The 20,890-nt window shown below is 43.7% G+C and overlaps 2 protein-coding genes across 2 annotated transcripts in view; one reads left to right on the forward strand and one right to left on the reverse strand.

The window, feature by feature from the left end:
• Nucleotides 1-8,607, forward strand: part of gmds (GDP-mannose 4,6-dehydratase) — a 160,606-nt gene extending 151,999 nt beyond the window's left edge. Inside the window, exons 10-11 of the mRNA XM_080431490.1 lie at nucleotides 7,405-7,473; nucleotides 8,125-8,607. Coding sequence (XP_080287616.1) covers nucleotides 7,405-7,473; nucleotides 8,125-8,187 — 132 coding nt within the window. The 3' untranslated portion in view covers nucleotides 8,188-8,607. The remainder of the gene's footprint in view (nucleotides 1-7,404; nucleotides 7,474-8,124) is intronic.
• A 9,292-nt stretch (nucleotides 8,608-17,899) lies between these two features.
• On the reverse strand, nucleotides 17,900-20,059 carry LOC308086662 (forkhead box C1-A-like). Its single transcript, XM_080430293.1, has one exon. It carries the CDS (start codon nucleotides 19,771-19,773, stop codon nucleotides 18,349-18,351), a length of 1,425 nt encoding a protein of 474 aa, XP_080286419.1. The 5' UTR covers nucleotides 19,774-20,059; the 3' UTR covers nucleotides 17,900-18,348.
• Nucleotides 20,060-20,890: the final 831 nt, after the last annotated feature.

Here is a 20,890-nt window from a genome sequence, read left to right on the forward strand (position 1 = left end):
AACACCAAGCCCTGTGGAACAGCAGTGAGCCCGTCCAGCTCCGCTGTGGTTAAGTGTGTGTGTGTGTGTGTGTGTGTGTGTGTGTGTGTGTGTGTGTGTTTAGTTCAAGTGTGTGGGCACGCGCGTTTGTTTGAACGTATTCAAGTGTGTGTGCCTACCCAGATTCCATAAACATCATGAAACGTTACAGGACTATACGTGGCCACATACACACACGGCAGGGACACACACATACCATACATGTACTATATGCGCAACCACACACACAATTGTCCTGACAATTAATCCAGCCCCCCATCCAGTTATCTTGACACTAAGTGCTTCACATATACAACCGTGAGCCCTGGCGGTTGGCAGCACCTCTGAGCACTTAGCGCTATCTGCCGCTATTGCCTCCCCTCTCCAATCCAGCCACTCCACAGTGTTTAGAGTGTGTGTGTGTGTGTGTGTGTGTGTGTGTGTGTGTGTCTCGAGTGTGTGTGTGTGTGTGTGTGTCTCGAGTGTGTCCTCTGCAGCGTAAATATTTATCACACGGCTCCCCCAGGAATTTTAATGAGCGCTGATGGAGAACAATCATCACAGCAGGACCAGTAGAGAGAGAGAGAGAGATGACGTGAAATGACACTGTCGCAAAGTTGAAGCCTGTGTTACACTCAGTTGCGCGCGGGACCGCGGGTGTCTCTTTTTTTTTTGCATGACACATGGCCCAACCAAGTATAAAGTCATTTCCAGGGGTGTGATTTGTTGGTTCCTGGTTGGCATCTGCATCGGTCCTTTTGTAAATCAAGGCGTTCATGAACGTAACATGTGGTAAAATCCTCAGTGTTAATTTAACTGTGAAGGTGTAAAAAAAAGTTCTGCCTCTTCTGTGCCGATTGAACAACGCGTTTCTCTTTCTTTCATGTACTCATGATTTGCCGTTTAAACCACAACTCTGTAGGCTGTAATTTGTGTGTGTGTGTGTGTGTGTCTGTGTGTTTGTGTTTGTATTACTATACTTGGAGGACCAAATGTCCCCGCAAGTATAGTAGAATCTGAGAAATTGACATTATGCGGACCAGTTTCCTGGTCCTCACAAGAGAAATGGTGGTTTTATGGTAAAAGAATATGTCTACAGTTAGGTTGGCGTTAGGATTAGGCATTTAGAAATGTAGGTTTAGGGATTAGAGATAGAGTCATGCCTGATTTATACTTGTTTTTTTTTGCTTGTGTCCTGCACCGGAAAATAGACGATCTACAAGCTCACAATGTGTCGCAGCGCCTTGTAGATCTGCTATTTTCTGGCTTTTTTTTAGGCTTGCGGTTAAAAATGCCCCAAATATTTTTTTAAATGCCATTCATAGAATCGCCGTCCTAAAATGTTGATGTCCTCACAAGTATAGTAATACAAACGTGTGTGTGTGTGTGTGTGCGCACGTGCGCGTTTGTGTGTGTGCGAGTGTATGGGTCTGTGCTCGTCAAGGTGACAGGGCCACCCTTTAGAGGTCACTTCACACATTTTGTGGCGGCCAAGCTACATGGAGAGACTGGAAAGGAAATCTGAGCCATAACTCACAAGCGCTCTCGCTCTCGCTCTCGCTCTCTCTCTCTCTCTCTCTCTCTCTCTCTCTCTCTCTCACACTGAGAGTGAAAGAGAGGGAGAGAAACCAACACAAGAAGAAAGTCTGACACACACATCTCTCATTGGCACAGTTGTGACCTTTGACACCTGTGTGTGGGAGAGGCTAATGCTGTCCTGAAATCCTGGAAAGGGGGGACCCCCCCTCCTCTCTCTCTCTCTCGCTCTCTCTCTCTGCCCCGCTCCTGCTGTCTTTATTTTCTTGTCTATCTCCCATTCTGTCCGTCTCTCATCTTCCTTCCTTCCCCTCCTCTCATATCTCCAGCTGCTCTCCCACTTCGTGTGACGGAGGAGGGTCTTTCATGCCGAGGAGGAGGAAGCGGGGAGACGGAGGCGATGGTGGTGGTGGTGGTTGTTGTGGGGGTAGAAATTGACCAGTGACAGATTTGTGACTCCGGCACTGAAAGGAAAGGAATGAGAAGCTGTGACTTATTATATACAGTACCTCAACCCACCTGCACACACATGACGGCTCTCACACACCTGGAGAGCTCCATGTTCCTGAAGACGAGTCGCATCATTCCTAGAGGAACAGTTTATGGCCCTTCTTGCTGTGAACAGGTCCCATTGTTACACTCTCAAGAGTTGAATTAACTCTCTAGATAAAGGGTCTTCAACGTTTTTTCAGGCCAAGGACCCCCTTAGCTGCATATACATATTGTATAAAATGATGTTGCAGATTAAACTTTTTAATAGATTTCGTAGATAACTTCATAGACTTGTTTGACAGACGCTATCTTCAGTGTTGGATTCATGTTAATTCATGTATTTTCAGACAGTAAACCACTAAAACCCTCATTACTTAGAAAGGTTGTACTTGATCTGCTCTTTTCCCCCCTACACCAAACCTCTTTGCCGAAAATAGCCGATCTACAAGCTTGTAGATCGGCTATTTTTGGCTAATATTTCCCTCAGAAAAGGAATTCTAGGATTCAAGTGGTTAATGTAAAAGAAATCCTATCACACAAACATTTGGTGGCCCCCCTGTAGTAACTCTGAGGACCCCCTGGTGGTCCCGGACCCCCTGTTGAAGACGCCTGCTCTAGATTTGGCTGTGTACAGTAGTATACAACTCATGGATTAGCACCAAAATTCAAAAATCTTGAAGAATCAAAATCCTTTTATTATCTATTCAGTCTAAACAGCACTTTGTTACAATGTAAAGAGCAGCAGAATGTAAAGATACTGTAACAGCTTTTAACACAGCGAGAGAGAGAGGGGGCGTATGTTGAAGGAAAAAAAAAGAATGCCCTGGGATCAGGGGTGAGTTCATCTGTCAAACCCTGCAAAGGTCAAAGGTGAGAACATTGGGGGTTCTGGTCCGGAACATCTGGGTCTGCCGCCGCGGGGACAAGAGGAAGACCGTGGGCTCCAGACTCTCACGGAGTTCTTCTCCACTGCTTTATCTGATCTCGTTTGATGTCGCGGCGTGGCGCAAAGCCTTGCGTCCACTACTGTACACAACATACCAGAGACACTGCTACTGGCCTTTCAAAACCACATCACAGTCTCCCAGCAGGCCATCTTCACAGAGTGAGAGGGAAGAAAGACCGAAACGAGTCGTCTCTGTGAGAACGTTTGATGTATCTCCCAAAAGCGCCTGTGTGTCCAGTAGGGGAGGAAAACAAAAATGGGGGGGGGGGGGTAAATTGTATTTTGTCATTATCGCATAGAATTATGCCTGTGTATGTACGTGTGTATGCATTTCTGTATGCTGGAAGTGCAGGAGTACATTTTGCCGTTGTATGAGTGTTTGTATTTATTTTCCTTCTCTGCATATGCCTTCGTATGTACTGCGCGTGTGTGTGTGTGCGCCTGTATGGATGTGTGTTGGTTCCTGTGCGAAAGAGGGGGTCAGCCCCTGTGTGCTGTGATTTATTGATAGGCCTTGCTGTGATACCAGAATTCCTTAGCGTTAAATACCTACTCTGAGTGCCTTTAACTGCCTGGCTGCTTTATGGACCGTGATCACACACTAAATGTCTGGTGCTTTTACATTTTAGGGATTATTATTTATAACTTTTATGTTTTATTACCTATAGTACGCAGTGTAGAGAGACAGGAAAGATGACAGAAGGCATGCGAGGGGTAATGCCTTATTTATACTTAGTTGCATGCCAATGTTGCGTGTTGAAAATGGCAATCTACACCTACAAGCTCTCAATGTGGTGCGTTTTCGGTGCGCAACACCCTAAGTATAACTCTGTCCCACGTATAGGTCACAAACTGGGCGTGTAACTGAAGGTATTGTGAGTACTTAGCCCTCTTCATCTTGGAGGGGTCATGAATCATCCTCACCTTTACTGGGGGAAATGATGATGATGATGATGGTTTTTGTTAACGGTGCTGGGCTAATATGAATGGCCTAGACAGATGTGAAGTCGGCGTGTTCCTGGCAACTCGTGCAGCTAGCCTGCTCTCAAAGGGCGGAGTAAGCCATCTTGCCGTACACGGAGGAAACATCGATAACGCTCGAGTGTCTCGAGACTGTCCGACGACACAGGAGGAAGCGTCCATTTATCAACATCTCCTCAGCGAGGGAGGAGTTCTCATGGACTTTGTCATGTTTGGTTGCGGCATGTATCTGTTTATGTAATTGCTGTCTTCTCCCTTCGTTCCGCGCGAAATGATTCCACTTCGTCCATTTAACAGCATGGCGTATTTCCGTCCCATGATGCACTGTGTCTTTTAGAAGCCCGTGAGTACACTCGTAAGCCTCTCATACCATCTCTTGTCATTTGAGTGGGTTGTGTACCGCTGTGTGCTCTTCAACATTGTGTATCACGCTCTCAGGGTCAGAGAGACATTTTGTCACGGCTAATTTTCGACTTTCTTGTACCAGTTATTGTTATTATCACCGCTGCATATTTTCAGACATGGGCAGAGCAGTACTTTAAACAGGATGTACCACAAAGTTGGGTTCGGTTCCAAATCGGATCCATATGAAGATTATATTGTGCCCCATCTGTTAGCAGTTCATGTTGAATTATTCGCTACATGCTCTGTTTGGGGTGAGTTGACTTGGCCGCAGAACGCTCTTGTTAGCAGTTTTTAAGCGGCTTGTGTTCCACCGAGCAGCGCGAGTCACTGAGTGTGTGTGTGTGTGTGTGTGTGTGTGTGTGTGTGTGTGTGTGTGTGTGCGCGTGTGTGTGAGTCCATCACCTTGCAGAATTTCAGGTTCAGAATGAGCAGGTATCAGATTGAAGAGCTGGATGCTGAGCTGTGTGGTTGCATGGCGAGACTATAGCTGACAAAGGGCTTATTGCAACAGATGTTCCACCACAAGTTCTGCTAACCGACTGAGACCCCGCCTGGTCAAGTTCATGAGTGTCTTTTCACAAATGGGGTCTTGTGATGACTCTATAGTCACGAGAGAGAATTTACCTCTGGTCGCATGAAGACGCTGCACACCAGGCCGTAAATAACTTTGGACCTCCTCTTCCACACTGCAGGCTGTTTTCAGCTTACTTCCATTCCAGTCTCCAGTTTTCACACTTTTCATTTACTACTACTTTCAGCTTTTTTTGCTATTGTAGAAATGACATTTCCTACATGGCACCTTGAATCAATTTGCTGACAACATTGAGATGTCAGTAACATGAGTTTTAAATAAGTGTTGAGCCTGATTTATTCTTAGTTGCGTGGCAGTGTTATGCACCAGAAATGTGCAGATCTACAAGCTCACAAAGCATCACAGCGTGAGGCATTGTGAACTTGTAGATCAGCAACAAAGTATAACTCGGGCTTTAGGTGCTATTGATGATTTATGAGCTGAAGGGGAATACTCCACTTCAAGCCCACTTTAGTGTTCGTGACAAGACCACCTGATGTTACTTGCATGCCGTCTAGAAAATGGGCTCCATTAAACAGAAAAAGGCATAATCAATATAATTATAGAACGAGTGGATTATTTAATATAATTACGGAGTAAGTCACCGTATAATAATTACATTCATTCTCGTGATAAATTATGTCCATTGCTGTAGGTAATTAGTCCAAAAATGTTTCCAGTTATAGCTTCAGAGCCAGAAGTAAAAGTGAGTAATGTACAGTACTATTCACATGAGAATGGGCTGTTTTTCTGGCTATTAAAGCGAGAGAAAAAGAGGCTAACTTTCATCTGCTGGCTAATATGTACACCATGTGAGGTTCAAAGGTGTGTTCATTCTTATACACAGTCAAATGCAGAGTGTTAATTTAACTCATGGAGTGTAATGGATCCATAAGGGTCCGGGGACTACTTCACCCGAGTACTGAACCATGTATTCAAACATGGACGAATAACGTCAACAATGAACATTGTGCACGCAGTGTGTGTGTGTGTGCACGTACCTATATGCATGCATGAGAAGTTCCATGTGTGCATGCACATGCATGTGAGAGCATAGCGTATGTGTGTGCACTTTTAAGTGGCGTTTGTGTGTAATCAGAAGACAGACAGACAGACAGAGACTGCTGTGGGATTGAGGGCTGCAGATCTCTCTCTCTCTCTCTCTCTCTCTCTCTCTCTCTCTGTGTGAGATGTGGGTCCCTGCTCTCACAAAGAGTGAGCTATGCATGGCCTTCTGTGCCGCTATAACACGCCAGCGCTGCCGTGAGCGTTCCAGTGTAATAAGATCACGCCGAAAAGACATTTTCAAGAGCTTGAGTGTCAGATAAAATAGCGCTTGCTCGCCCTTTATATAAATTAAACCTTCATGTAGCAATGGACTGCCACGTATTGCTTCTGGGACGAAAAGAGAACCCTCCAAAGTGCTTGTATGTTTTCCTTATCAGAAGAATAGAAATCTTTACTGTCCATTGTGAAATGCTTTTTTTTCCTCCTCTTTCTTTTGCGTTTGACAACTTGAGTAATTATGGGATTTATCTCATAATTACAGCCCACGCTACGTTATTGAAACAAGATGGCTTCACTATCAGGTTTAGCTGAAATGTTTTATTAAGGTAGGCTAAACGAGGGCCACGTATGGACAGCACAAATTTAGAACTAATGCCTTCCTTCATAGGATGACTGTATAAGGAGAAGTGCTGAAAGTGTGTGTGTGTGTGTGTGTGGGGGGGGGGTTGGTTGGGGGGGGGTGAAAACGGAGTGAGAAAGAGAAGATTTGAGATGGAAAGTGGAAAGGAGAAGGGCAGGCATGAAAAAAAAGAGGAGGTACAGGGAGACTTTCTTTTTCTTTCCTCCGAAAACTGTCTCTTTGGTGGTCTCGGGCAGGGTCTCACTGGATCCTGAACCCAGCGCAAAACACAACAGGGAAGCCGAGTTGGGGGGCCAGGGCGTGGGGGAGGGGGGCCGGGGGGTTACACCACCAGAGTCCCACAATTCATCATGCTCTGGCTCCGACGTGGGCTGTCTGGAGAGAACGGTGGAGGGAGGGGGTGGGGGGGGGGTCTGGGATTGATGGCCAGCGAGACTCTGTGACCTTCCTTTCCCCGAGAGAGGGGATACTGTGTGTGTGTGTGTGTGTGCGTGTGTGTGTGTGTGTGTGTGTGTGTGTGTGTGTGTGGGTGAAGAGAGACAGAAAATCCCATGCCTCCTAGTGAAGATCTCAGAAGTTGATGCCGAGTCCACATGAGCTGTGGAACACAGTACGTCTTTATATCAGGACAACATCTCTGCTGGCTGGAAAACCAAGCCATTCTGAATGCCCTTCTCCTCCAGTGGCCATCAAACATGACGGATGAATTGTTTTTCTTTCTTCCTCTGTCCCTCCTCTCCCTCTTTCTCTCTCTCTCTCTCCCCCCTTTCTGCCTCTCACTCTTGCTCCCTCTTTTCTCCACCATAGGATTACCTGCAAGGCGACAGTACAAAAGCACTGGAAAAGCTGGGCTGGAAGACGAAGGTGACTTTTCTGGTGGGTGATGTATCTATTTTTTTGTTAGCATAAAACACGTGTGTGTGTGTGTGTGTGTGTGTGTGTGTGTGTGTGTGTGTGTGTGTGTGTGTGTGTGTGTGTGTGTGTGTGTGTGTGTGTGTGTGTGTGTGTGTGTGTGTGTGTGTGTGTGTGTGTGTGTGTGTGTGTGTGTGTGTGTGTGTGTGTCAGGGGTTGCTGGAAATTATGTGTTCTGCATGTCATTCTTCAGTTTTATTCTGTAACAGAAGAAAGCCAGTATTCCAAGTTCCAACACAGCTTCAATTTGATAACAAACCACAAATATCCCTTATCAGCAAAGCAGGTTAATCATCATTGTGCTATCTGGGCAGCAGCGTGTCCGTGACATAAGTAGCTCAGTTTTCCATTATAAATTACGCATGTAAATTAAGAACTGAAGAGGAGTTTTGTCAGTGTAGATAAAAAAAAATCCCATCAGTCTTTTTAAACACTTGAACCCTAGCTATTCTGGGGCAAACGTTCAGCAGAAATAGCAGATCTACAAGAGCCCTGGGGGACCCCGGTCAACTAAGTATATTGGGTTTAAGTGGTTAAAAGCACTAGTGTTTGTTTTTGTTTCAAACGTTTACATTAAATAATCATTTTAATTGTGAGACTGCTATCTCCCTACAGGAGCTGGTGAAAGAGATGGTCACTTCAGACATTGAGCTGATGAAGAAAAATCCCAACGCCTAAAGCCAAATGTGAACTAAAGCCAAATCATGGAAGGAATACATGAAGTATAATTATGTTATTGTGTCTTTTTGTCATGGTGGGGGAAATTACAGATTTGAATCTGTGTGTCGTGTTTTGGTGTCATGCTATTGGTTTACTTTACTGTCCACTTCTTGGAAGGATGCCTTTTATATAATAATAACTGACTGAATCATAATTTATAGGTTTGGAGACTATTATTGTTGTTTATATTTCTTTGTTTCATTTGACCATGCAATTTGTTTGACCATTGTCAAGCTGCAATTTATTCTCTTCCCGACAATGAATTGATTGAGGCTTTGTAAACATTTCCATTGAGATTATATTGTTTCTTGAAAAGTGACTATTTTTTTCCTCTGACAAAAAAATACATTTTGGTATAATAAAGCATAAGCGTTCAAATCTGTCTTTGGTTTCATTCTGTGGTCACAAATTGTATCCCCTAAATACGAAAATGAAATACATGAACATGAAATGCCTGCGTAAATCAAATAATTGGTAGAGCTTAGTGATGGAGTATGGCTGTAACATAAATTCAGTGTTTTCTACCCAGTAAGTGAAGTGGGGTTGCATTTGTACGCACGTCTGCAGCAGCAGTTGAGGTCTAGTCCAGGGGTCTTCAACAGGGGGTCCGGGACCCCTAGGGGGTCCTCAGAGTTACTACAGGGGGGCTGCCAAATCTTTGGTGTGATATTATTATTATTTTTTATTAACCACTTGAACCCTAGGCTAGCATCCCTTTTTCTGAAGAGAACTTTAGCCAAAAATAGCAGATCTACAAGAGGTTTGGTGTAGACTGAGGGAAAAAAGAGCAGACCAAATTAAGAAAAAATAAGTTTAATCTGAAACACAATTTTATACAATGTAGAGGGGGTCCCTGCTTCATCTCTCTCTCTCTCGGTTAGGGGGTCCTTGGCCTGAAAAACGTTGAGGACCCCTGGCCCAGTGAAATAAAAGCAGGTCTCTTCAGTGTGTTTGTGTGTGTTGGTCAGGGCTTGGTGCCAGGCGTTCCCAGGTTGCGCAGAGGTCGGCTGAGCCTACTGTCTGTCATTTCCCTCCTCGCTCGGCTTTCCAGGGTTTTTTTGCGAACACACACACACACACACACACACACACACACACACACACACACACACACACACACACACACACACACACACTACCCCCTTTTTATTCGGCAGGAAATGCGTTTCCGCGGGCCCTGAATCCCACTCTGAACTGCCTCTGTCTCTCCAGACGTTTTTAGTGCCCGGTCCAGATCCAAGCGAAAGCGCGCAATCATAAACGTGCGTGCATAACGCACGGTGGAACACGTCTGTGTGCCGCCCTCAGCCCGTGCACCAATGTTGCCAGATTGCGCGAGAGAAATAATAAGCAACCAGGGTCTATGAAAACGAGCCCAAAAGAAGCGGCCACATGAGCACTTTAACCCTATTTATACATTGGCTATTTGAAAATAGCAGATCTACAAGCGTCGTGATGAGCTTGTAGATTTGCTATTTTCAAAAGAATAGTTTTTTTAAAATGTACATTTTTGAATATTTTGTGGGAAACAAATATTTTCAGATGTGGGTCCGTGGACAAATAGCCTACATATATTAATGGGTTGTCCTTGACATGAAAATGTTTGAGAACCACTGATTTCATCAACAATTTAGGAAGCAAGCCCAAATAAGTATTTAGAAACAAGCCCAAAAAAGCATTTAGAAACGAGCCCAAAAAGAAACCCAATCCGCAACTACCAATATTTTCAAGCAACTTTACAGAAAAACAAGCCTCGCTTATAATAAGGCGACATGGCAACACTGCCGTGCACCTCTGCCGTGCGTGCGCTCTTCCATGGAACAGCAGCAGCACTGTTGTGTGTTGTGTTATTAAGAAGCTGGCCGGAGAGAGGTTTCCTAAATCCTCTGGCCTTTACGTAGACTAACAGGCTATAGAGCAAATGAGCCTATTCTTAGCCCAATGGAGAGTTCAACAAAGTGAAAGTCCCAATTAATTAATTCATCATGCGATCACTTACCAAATATCACCCATTATGTGTCTTATTTTTTTCACAAACTTAGAAAACGTATAACCTCATCATCATGTGATGACGTAGCCCAGTGTTTCTCAAATGGGGGTACAGGTACCCCTATAGGGGTAGACTATAGCCTACTCGGAGGTATAGGGGGTACGTGAAAGAAATGGAAAATTAAAGAAAGAAAAAAAGATTGTTTAATTATGAAACATTAAGAAACTTTGTGTGAACCTAATGATCTGTAAACCAAACGAAATCAAAAACGTTATGGCACAGCTGTTACTGAGTAGAAAGAAAGTAGGCCTAATACTTATTTGCACGGTGCACCACATATTGACATAAACTTTTTATTTTTGATGTCAATATGTTCTATGCAATAGTCTTATATATGGAGTAGCCTACTTGGATTCAGAAAGAAAAGCAGGGAAAGGGGTACAGAAGTAAAAAAAGGTTGAGAAACACTGACGTAGCCTAATGAAAGGTCATCAGGCGCCGGCCTAATTACGAGGGACGCGCTTTGACATTCAACTTAGACGTGAAATTGAAGGTTTCACAAAAAGGTTTAAATAGGGGTCGAGCGTTTCTCTCTCTCTCTCTCTCTCTCTCTCTCTCTCTCTCTCTCTCTCTCTCTCTCTCTCTCTCTCTCTCGCCTGCTCTTTTAACACAACACCTAGAACATTTAAATTCGCTGTTTGACCGTCACAGACAGCGCTGCGTCTGTGTGGACTGGACTCCAAATTGGAAACAGATGGTGCTTTGAGGTTGGCCCTGGAACCCGACAGCGAGCAACAAAAAAAAAAGAGCCCCAGTTTCCAGTGTGCCTGCATGGGTATAGGCTACCTCTCTCTCTCTCTCTCTCTCTCTCTCTCTCTCTCTCTCTCTCTCTCTCTCTCTCTCTCTCTCTCTCTCTCTCTCTCTCTCTCTCTCTCTCTCTCTCTCTCTCTCCAGCCTCACACAGGTGCACGGGCCTGTGCATAAAGCAGTGATTCTCAACTCTTTTTTTTTTTAAGGACCCCCAGTTTGATGTGCATTATAGTCCACGGACCCCCATTAAAAAAAAATCTCCAATCTCATTCTGTAAACTCCTCAGTGTTAATTTAACTCTGACAGTGTGCAAAATGGAACCAAATGGACCCTTATGGGTCATTTTACACACTGTCAGAGTTCTAGACCAGTAAGGGTCCATTTTGGACCTTTTTTTTGTTCAAGGACCTCCAGTTTGATGTGCATTCATTTTAAACTTTGTCTCCAATCTCTATTGTAAACTCATCAGTGTTAATTTAACTCTGACAGTGTGTAAAATGGAACCCATAAGGGTCCATTTGGTTCCATCTTGCACATTGTTGGAGTTACAGAGCAGTGAGGGTCTATTTGGACCCCTGGTGGTCCGCAGACCTGACATTGACAAACGGTGGCATACACACACAGTCCTGGGTTAATCTTCCATGAGCTAATGGTGAATGAGAAAGAGAAACAAATAACCTATTCTGGAAAGGAAAGTCTTAAAAATAAATATGAGACATATTTCCTTTTCTTTAATGATAAATTGGCTGGCCTAAATTTCTGTTGTTCAATTGTAATTACTCAGTCACTATTATTTAAGCTTAATTAGGCAGGTTTGCATATTAGGCTATATAGGATGGTCTGGTTTATTTCAAAATCAAATGTGAAACCTGCAGTTTGATTTCACATACATTTTTTAAATCAAATAATAAGTAATAACCATGTGAAAGTGTCAATTTAATATTATCTGCGCCCACCCTTAAATGGCGCCCACCCTTACAGCTTAACATTTTTGTCATTCTCCATTGCTCACACAAATAAACAGAAGGTCCCTTTTGTTTAATTTGGACATTACACTGCACTGGAAACTGGATTTCTGAAATCAAACCATATCATTCCATATCATTGATTAATATTTCTCATAAATTTAAATCAAGATGAACAATGCATGATCAACAATTCATGTTCTAAAAGTTTTAATTGAAACTGATATATAAACGCAATAGGGGTAACGTTTTTTTCCCCAACTCTGCTTGCTGATTGCAGAGACCATTATGGTTCCTATTTAAAATTTTAAATAAATTCCTTGAGATTGATTAGCCTTGCCTATACAGCCTATAGAGCCTACACAGAAATACATTGTAGATTTTAATTGTCTTTAATTGTTTTTGTCTAGGCTAATAGGTGAGGTTGCTTGTTAGCCTATATTATGCATCTGAAGCTGCAGGAGTTCCCATCCAGGAATTTTGTTTTATTTGCAAAGCAAATATAAAACACATCGCCATGGACTTTTGCAGTTTATATTAAATCTCACTGCTAAAACTCAGACTCGATGAATCCATCCATTCTCCTGCCAAGACGGAGCAAAGATACTTGTTATAGAGGTATATAACATTGTTTCTCAAAGTGGGGCCTGGGGACCCCCAGGGGTCCTTTAGGGGGGATACCAGGGGGTCCCCAGCAAAATTAGTGAATATAGCGTCACAATCATTTTAACCACTTTAACCATATTTTATACTTTGGCTATTCTAAAATAGCAGAGCTCATAGCACGGCACCGAGTGCCACTCTATGAGCTTGTAGATGATCTGCTCTTTTTGAAAAATCCCAGCCACATATCATTTTGGGGGTCCTTGACATGAAAAGGTTTGAGAACACTCGGCTATAATGCCTGAAGGGATTGTGCTTGTGGCCCCGAGGCCTGCCCGCACAGGACAGCACAAGCCTTCTGCTCTCACACATGACATGATGACTGCTTAGCTCCGAGCTGTGTGGACACACACACACACACACACACGCACACGCACACGCACACGCACACGCACACGCACACGCACACGCACACGCACACGCACACACGCGCACACACACACACACACACACACACACACACACACACACACACACACACACACACACACACACACACACACACACACACACACACACAGAGAGAGAGCACAGGGAGACAGGGGTGACGCGTGGACGTGAGGGAAGACGTTGACTTCATAACACCAATGGATTTGTGAGACACCCTTTGCCTCCCCATAACTCGAGTATATATAGACTGCGACTGGACTGCATTAACATTACCTTTTATTTACAGATTACATTTCTCAGATTGGACTGATCCAAAAATTAAAGACCCAATTAAAACAATTAAGCAAAATGTTTAGCATAGAGGTGACATTTTAGAAGAGCATTCCTCAATTAGCTCTAGGGTCTAGCTAGAAACTCATGAAGTAGGCCTAGACATGTTTATCCATGAACAAAGTTTGCATTTTATTAATTCAGATTCAGTTGTAGAATATTGCAACCAAATTTGGCTAATTCAATAAGACTTCCCTTCTAAATCAAACTAGGGGAAAAAAAATCTGACAAAATATATTTCTCCAAATAAATAGTTGTTTACAAATTCCCGTTTCAAGAAGGTTTATTTGTCATCCACTCATACAAATATGTGCAGTGGAATGTTGGTGTGACATGCACCGCAGACTATGCTAACAATAAATATAAAACCACAACAAAAAAAAGATAATAAAACAAATAAAGCAGTGTTGTTTTCAAGTTGCTGTTTTTCTCTTTTCTTTCTCTCTCTCTTATGTTTTAGAACCTATATATGGCTATATTATTTTAAAAGTCCTGGTAGAATGAACAAATTCCATATGTGGGCTACAGTCATGCTTTAATTGACTATAACAGTGCATGTATTTTATCCAGAGGCCATCTTTATATTGTCCATATAGCGTATAGTGAACACTGTATGCAATTACCCCGGCTATAGTCTCTGCAGCCAGGCAGCCATAAGGCGTCCAGGGCCAACCATGTGTTCAAACATTAAGTGATAACTGGATCTGATGGCTTTAAAGTGTTTCACATTGCCATTGAATTGAACACTCAAACCAATGGGGAAATATAACCTGATAACATAATTATTCTATGATTTGTTGGGGCGGTTTTAAAATTAAAAAAGAGCAAACCTTTTGGCCCTATCCATTTGTAAGTCATGAAAATGGAACCAAATGGACCCATTTGGTTCCATTTGTATACACTCGGAGTTAAAGGGGTGCAGTTTACCTCCCAAATGACTCTTTCTTCTATCAATTACCCCATGAAGCCTTGAATTGGAGATGTGTTTGTTTTTGTCACATTGTGGCATGATCGAATAGTCCCAATATTTGGGTAAAGAGGAGGCCAAGCTTAACAACAGACAAACTTACATTTAAAGCATTCGCTTATAACCTCCAGTGCAGTCCCCCTTGGATTACACTTCGAGTTGTTTTGGAGCATATACATTATTTTGTATATTGCCCTGGCCTCCTATTTACTCCAATTAATCTAATATTGTATCAGACAAAAACAACAACAAAACAAAACAAAACAAAAATCTCCATGAATTCAAGGCTTTCATGCATGGGTGAGTGTTGATTGGAAGATCAGGTCATTTTGGGAGTGAACTAATATACCCCTTTTTGGCTTTAAGTTACAAACTATACAGCTATCGTTTAGGCCTACCGCCTACCTACCAACTTGTCCTCTCCTGAAACGCATTGTTGACATCCTCTCCACTGACCCTGCCTTTCTCCTACAATGAGAAATGATTCGTGGTGTTGATTGAATTTTATTCCTTCCTGACCTGGCTCGTTGCTGGACAGGGACATCAATCACCACGACGTTTGTTTATTTCCCCAACAGGAATCTGGGTGATTTTTTATTAACACGGCTATACGCTATTATGACTATTGCACTCGAGTTATGACAGCTTATGACTTTAAGCACGGACTGTTGTCAAAAAAGTTTTGTATGACCATTTATATATTTGTTCGTTTTTTTTTTTTAAATAGACGTTTGCAGATTAAACCAGATCAAAATGTGTCCAAGCAGGAATAGAACAGGCCTGGGTCGAATAGCATTTAGAAGCACCATTGTTTATAACGGTGGTTCTCATACCTTTTCAGTCCGCGACCCCCCAAAATAATCATATTTGAACTGCATGGGGACCCCAAGTTGACAAGCACTTGTAGGGTTGAGGGCTTGAGGCATTCAAGTTTGAATCGGTTTCAACAGATACATATTGTGAAAATAGCAGATCTACAAGCTCACAACACCTTGCAAAGCCAGGCCTTGTGAGCATGTAGATCGGCTATTTTCACAACATTTGCCTCTTTCTTATATGAAATGTTTGACCAGTTTTTATAGTAGTTTGTTGATTACTTTTGATGGTCGTTTTTCTTTTCTTCTTTTTTTTTAATGTATTAAGAAAGTCTTATAAGTCCTCAAATTGTCACTTCACTGTCATCTGGGGACACCCCAAAAAAAATCATGTGGGGTCCCGACCCACAGGTTGAGAACCACTGGTTTATAATACGCTGGTCCCTTGACTCGTCAACAAAGAGTGGACTGCCGTAAGGGGGCATTACGTGTGTGTGGCATATTATGTATTTTTCATTGGCTCATTCAAAGCGCCTCGGGTCAAAAAAAAATGGACTATTTGCCCAGTGGTTCTCAACATGTGGTTCGGGACCACCACATGATTTCGGTGGGGGGGGGTCCCCAGATGATAGTTAAGTGATAATTTAAGGACTTTTAAGACCTTTTTAATACCAAAAAGGGGGGGGGAGAAAAGACAAAGACCATTACTGCATCAAAAGTAATCAACAAACTATACTAAAACATTGGCCAAATTGTCAAATAATATAAGAAAGAGTCAAAGGGGTCCCCAATCCCCAGGCAGTTCAAATGAAAAGGTTGAGAACCACTGTATTTGCCAATATGGACGGACACACACACACACACACACACACACACACACACACACACACACACACACACACACACACACACACACACACACACACACACACACACACACACACACCTGCACCACATTTGGGTCTCAGAAATGTTACTGTCAGAGTAGAAATGTCTCCTCTCTCTCTCTCTCTCTCTCTCTCTCTCTCTCTCTCTCTCTCTCTCTCTCTCTCTCTCTCTCTCTCTCTCTCTCTCTCTGCACCCAGAGCCCTGCAGGCTGCAGCATCAGCGCAGAGGCATGCATCTATACACGTTTCACTGAACCATGTCACTTCACATCATAGATCCAATTTAGAAAAGGCCTGTGGATGATATTATTGTTGACACAGCAAGAAAACAAATAAAGTACTATTTTTAAAACCATCTTGGCTACAATGAGCAAATTGCCCAGCCTGCAAATACCCAATGGCTGGACTATTACTGCAGCTTTCTACATACACAGATTACACACATTGTTACTATTGCAGAAATAAAATACAATTAAAAATCAAATTAAATGTATTATAATTGTTGTTGTTGTTATTATTATTATTATTATTACTACTGCTGATGGGATTATTATTAAGACCTACATTTGGATTGTTGTCATAAATTAGTTGTAATGCTTTTACAACGTCAAGTATAGCTTATTAGACTATAACGTCATAAAATAATGTCCCATAAATATTACCAGTTTGTTTCGAAATAAATAAATAGGCTACAATTGTTATTTAGGATATTTGATATAAAGCTAGAATATTTGCATAAAGGGGGTCTGTTCACTCTGTTGTGAAGGCAGGTTAAACATGTTGAATGTTATTATCCAACTATTGACTGTGGGTATTCATTTGGGAGATTGCCTCATGTCATCAAGGAAGTAGCCTACTGTAATAAGTAAACATCTGGCAATAGGAATATTTCAAGCATGCGTGGCACGAGGTGCGTGTAAACACACGTGGTGTCGCCAGACAACACAGGCCGAGGCCGGCCTTGAGACCAGGCTGACAACCGCTTCTTTAGCCTGCTATGCATTTGCATGTGTGTGATAAAACGCCATTTTATTAAAATATATTTATCTTACTGATAGACACCTCAGCTTGAAAACATCCTAACCTCTTGCAGAAGACACAAGATAAAAACAAGAGCTTAACAAGTGCATTGATACCACTGCAAATGTCAAACTACTGGCACAGATCGTTTAACTATTCGATCTGGACCATGATGACTTGTTTGACTTCAGCATTGTTTTACGCTGACTATAGTGAAATTAGGCCCAACTTCTTAACACTATAAGCCCATAGCTACTAAAAGGTAGGCCTACAATGTGAATATATCCTAATGTTACAGGTTAGCTCTAGACGTAGAGACCAACGTAGAGATCCAGGTTATTCATACAAATTGAACAATGTAAACATGACATTTATTACCACTAATAGTTTTTTTCTCTCTCTCTATCTCACTTCAGTGACATGATAGGTCTATTAAATTAAGTGCTAGGCTACATCCAGGTGGCCTATACACGGCAAAGCCTCTGCCACCATTACATTTAGTGACTTCTCATTTGTTCAACCAAACAATTCTATAGCTCCAGGGTAACATGTGATCTTGTTGTGTGTTTGTTTGGGGTCAAAATGAAGCCCAAGTTCAAATTATACGAGCCACTAAAATAAATACAAATTAAATAAACAATAAGTTGCAATACACTCCCTTTCTTTTTTCAAAAGCATTATTGTTTGCTAGAAATACCTAATGTAAAAGGCTCGGCTGGGCAAATTGTTCAATTGGCGCAAATTATTTTACACCTCAAATTATAGGCTCTGATGGGAAGCCTGCATTGGGCCTATTTCTAAACAAAGGCGCTAATAAATCACTCAAATTAAAATCAAATAGACGGCACTTTATTAAACAAACAAAAATGTAATGCCTTCAAAATAGTTTTAACAAATAAGACAAAATGAATAGAATACGTCAGTATACAAGTTCCCCTCTATTTCTAAGAATTGGGACAATATGAGGCAGCAAGGAAACTGGAAAAACGTTCTAGTGTTTGGTCCTCAATATCAACCACTCCCTTTGCTAAAAAATAAATTATTATATAGGCTATAATTTACAGTTTATAGTCACAAAAGCTGGTATTTAAGCCATCTATATAAACAATTCTCAAAGTGAGAAGGAAAAAAAACTTACGTGTTTTTGGTGTTACACACGCAGAGCAAATCTTTGAATCTGTTATGTCCATTCGGGGTGGGATAAAAGTAAAAAAAGAAGAAAAAAAAAGAGGAAAATATATATTAAAGTTGTTAATTTAAAAGACACGTTTTTTGTGTGTGTTCAGAACTTGCTGCAGTCATAAACAAAAGCTCCTGAGGTGCGGTAGAGGGACTGGCTGGAGGGGAAGGCCATCTGACAGCTGTTATTCCCGTTGACCGGGGAGCTATTCAACCCGATCCGCTGCGACTCAAACATCTCCCTCACCGAGTGGAAGTTCTGCTGCTGGCCGGGGTAGGACGTGCTCAGGTGGCTAAGGTCTCCGTACCAGGAGGCGAGCCGGCCCTGGTGCGCGTGGTGTCCGTCCTGGCCCGCCTGGCTCAGGTTGCCGTGTCCGAGCGGAGACGTGGCGGTCGCGGGGATGGAGTAGTCGGGCAGAGCGTCGTCCACCGCGCCGGTGGAGGGCCCCAGGTGGCCCCCCCGGTCCCCCGCGTACAGGCTCATGGCTTGCATGTTACAGTGATACGTCGCGTTCGAGTTCGTGGAGATGACGTTCTGGTTGCAGGGCGCCGGCGAGCTGTACACGGACGTCTGGTTGGGAGAGTAGTTGAGTGACAGCGAGGGGGTGATACCTGTCCGAGAGGATGCGATGAGAGGCGGAGAGAGCTCGGCCTGGTGCGGCGACCCCCGGAGGGAGGTCATGATGTTGTCCACGCTGAAGCCCTGCGCCGGGGCCTGGCCGTGGTGGTGGTGCTCGGGCCCCCCGTCCATGCTCAGGGAGCGGGTGGAGGGCACGCTGTGCGGGCTGCCCGTGGACATGCTGCTGCTGCTGCTGTCAGGGCTCTCCACCTTGGGCACGGCGTTCAGGCCTGGCGAGGCGGCCTGCGGCGGGGTGGAAGACCCGTTCTCCGTCTTTATATCCTGAACGCGCACGGGCTGAGACCCCTGCACGGGCTGCTCCTGGTCGCGGCCCGGAGTGCGCGCCGAGGGGTCCTTGCCCCCGTCTTTATCTTTATTATTGGCGTCCTTGTTCTTTTTGAACCGTCTCCGGCGCCGCAGGAAGCTCCCGTTCTCGAACATGTTGTAGGAGTCCGGGTCCAGGGTCCAGTAGCTGCCCTTGCCGGGCTTCTTGTCGTCCCGGGGCACCTTGACGAAGCACTCGTTGAGGGAGAGGTTGTGCCTGATGCTGTTCTGCCAGCCCTGCTTGTTGTCCCGATAGAACGGGAACCTCTCCATGATGAACTGATAAATCCCGTTCAGCGTCACCTTTTTGTCCGGCGAGTTCTGTATCGCCATGGTGATGAGAGCGATGTAGCTGTACGGCGGCTTGACCATGTCCTTGGGCTGGTGCTGAGGAGTGTACGGTCCGTACGCGCGGGCCATGCTGGCCGGGTACTGGTCGTGGGCCGCGTGAGAGTACATGCTCATGGGCGCGGGCATCCCGGTGTATCCACCGCCGGCCGCCGCCCGGTAGTAGCTCTGATCGCTGCTGATGTACGGCACAACTCCCAGGGAGTTGGGGCTGGAGACGGAGTAGCGCGCCTGCATCGTGGGGATCGCCTCAACCTTGGCCGCGGTGCGTAAAACCTTTTTTAACACGCTGGTTCCCCAAAAGCTAGTGCGCGGGACGGGTCTATACTTCTGTCACGTATCCTTGTCTCTCCTTTATGTTCTTGTCAGAGCTGGAGGGGGTCGTTTTAAGCTGCAGCTCGCCAGGGTGACTGGAGAGAAGGCAGACGCAGAACGGGGAACATTTAGGGAACTAGTAGTAACTTAAAGGCTCGAAGCGCGAGTCTCTACAGGAGGAACTTTTTTTACTCTTCACATTTTTCTCTTTTGGCTGCTCCGCCGCTCCTCCCAGAATGTGTTCTACCATCCAATTGGAGGACGGAGTGACCCTGTGGAAAAGCTGCATAGCAAAAGTACCTTCCTAGGCGGCCACACACACACACACACACACACACACACACACACACACACACACACACACACACACACACACACACACACACACACACACACACACACACACACACACACACACACACACACACACACACACACACACACACACACACACACACACACACACACACACACACACACACACACACACACACAATCTCTCTCTCGTCTGGTTAAGTTTAAGTTCAGACATAATGTTAAGGGTGTGCCGCTATGATGCTAATTTTGATTTAATTATTCAGCGTTTCATCTGCAGTTCCAGAACTTGTCACACTATAAACCTACACGATGCAATATTTACTAAATATTTTCAAAACGAGTGAGTTGAAAAGTATGGCAGTATGACCTGACCAAATCATCCACCCTCTCCATTTCTAAAACATAATAAATGCGTATTTAAGCGAACTATAGGTCCAAAACAGAGCTGTTCACAGTCATAGCCACTATTCTTCCATATGGGTGGAATTAGACCCCAAAAAACACAAAAAAAAAACAACGTACAAAACAATTTCAAAACATTATATTACTCAATTAAAATAAAATACTGTTTAAAATTATGTGAGCCCAAATTATTGGGCCTAACCCTATTTCATACCGGTTTGAGACACAATTACACTGACCGCATATAGGCCCAAACTGAACCAACAACACACAGTAAAATTATGAGTGTTAATTTAACTCTGAACAGTGAACAAATGGA

This window comes from Gymnoscopelus braueri (genome assembly GCF_963280865.1).
Source record: "Gymnoscopelus braueri genome assembly, chromosome: 6".
Taxonomy (NCBI): domain Eukaryota; kingdom Metazoa; phylum Chordata; class Actinopteri; order Myctophiformes; family Myctophidae; genus Gymnoscopelus; species Gymnoscopelus braueri.

Coding starts and splice junctions, on each gene's coding strand:
- LOC308086662 (XM_080430293.1), bottom strand. CDS start 19,773: ATGCAGGCGCGCTACTCCGTCTCCAGCCCCAACTCCCTGGGAGTTGTG.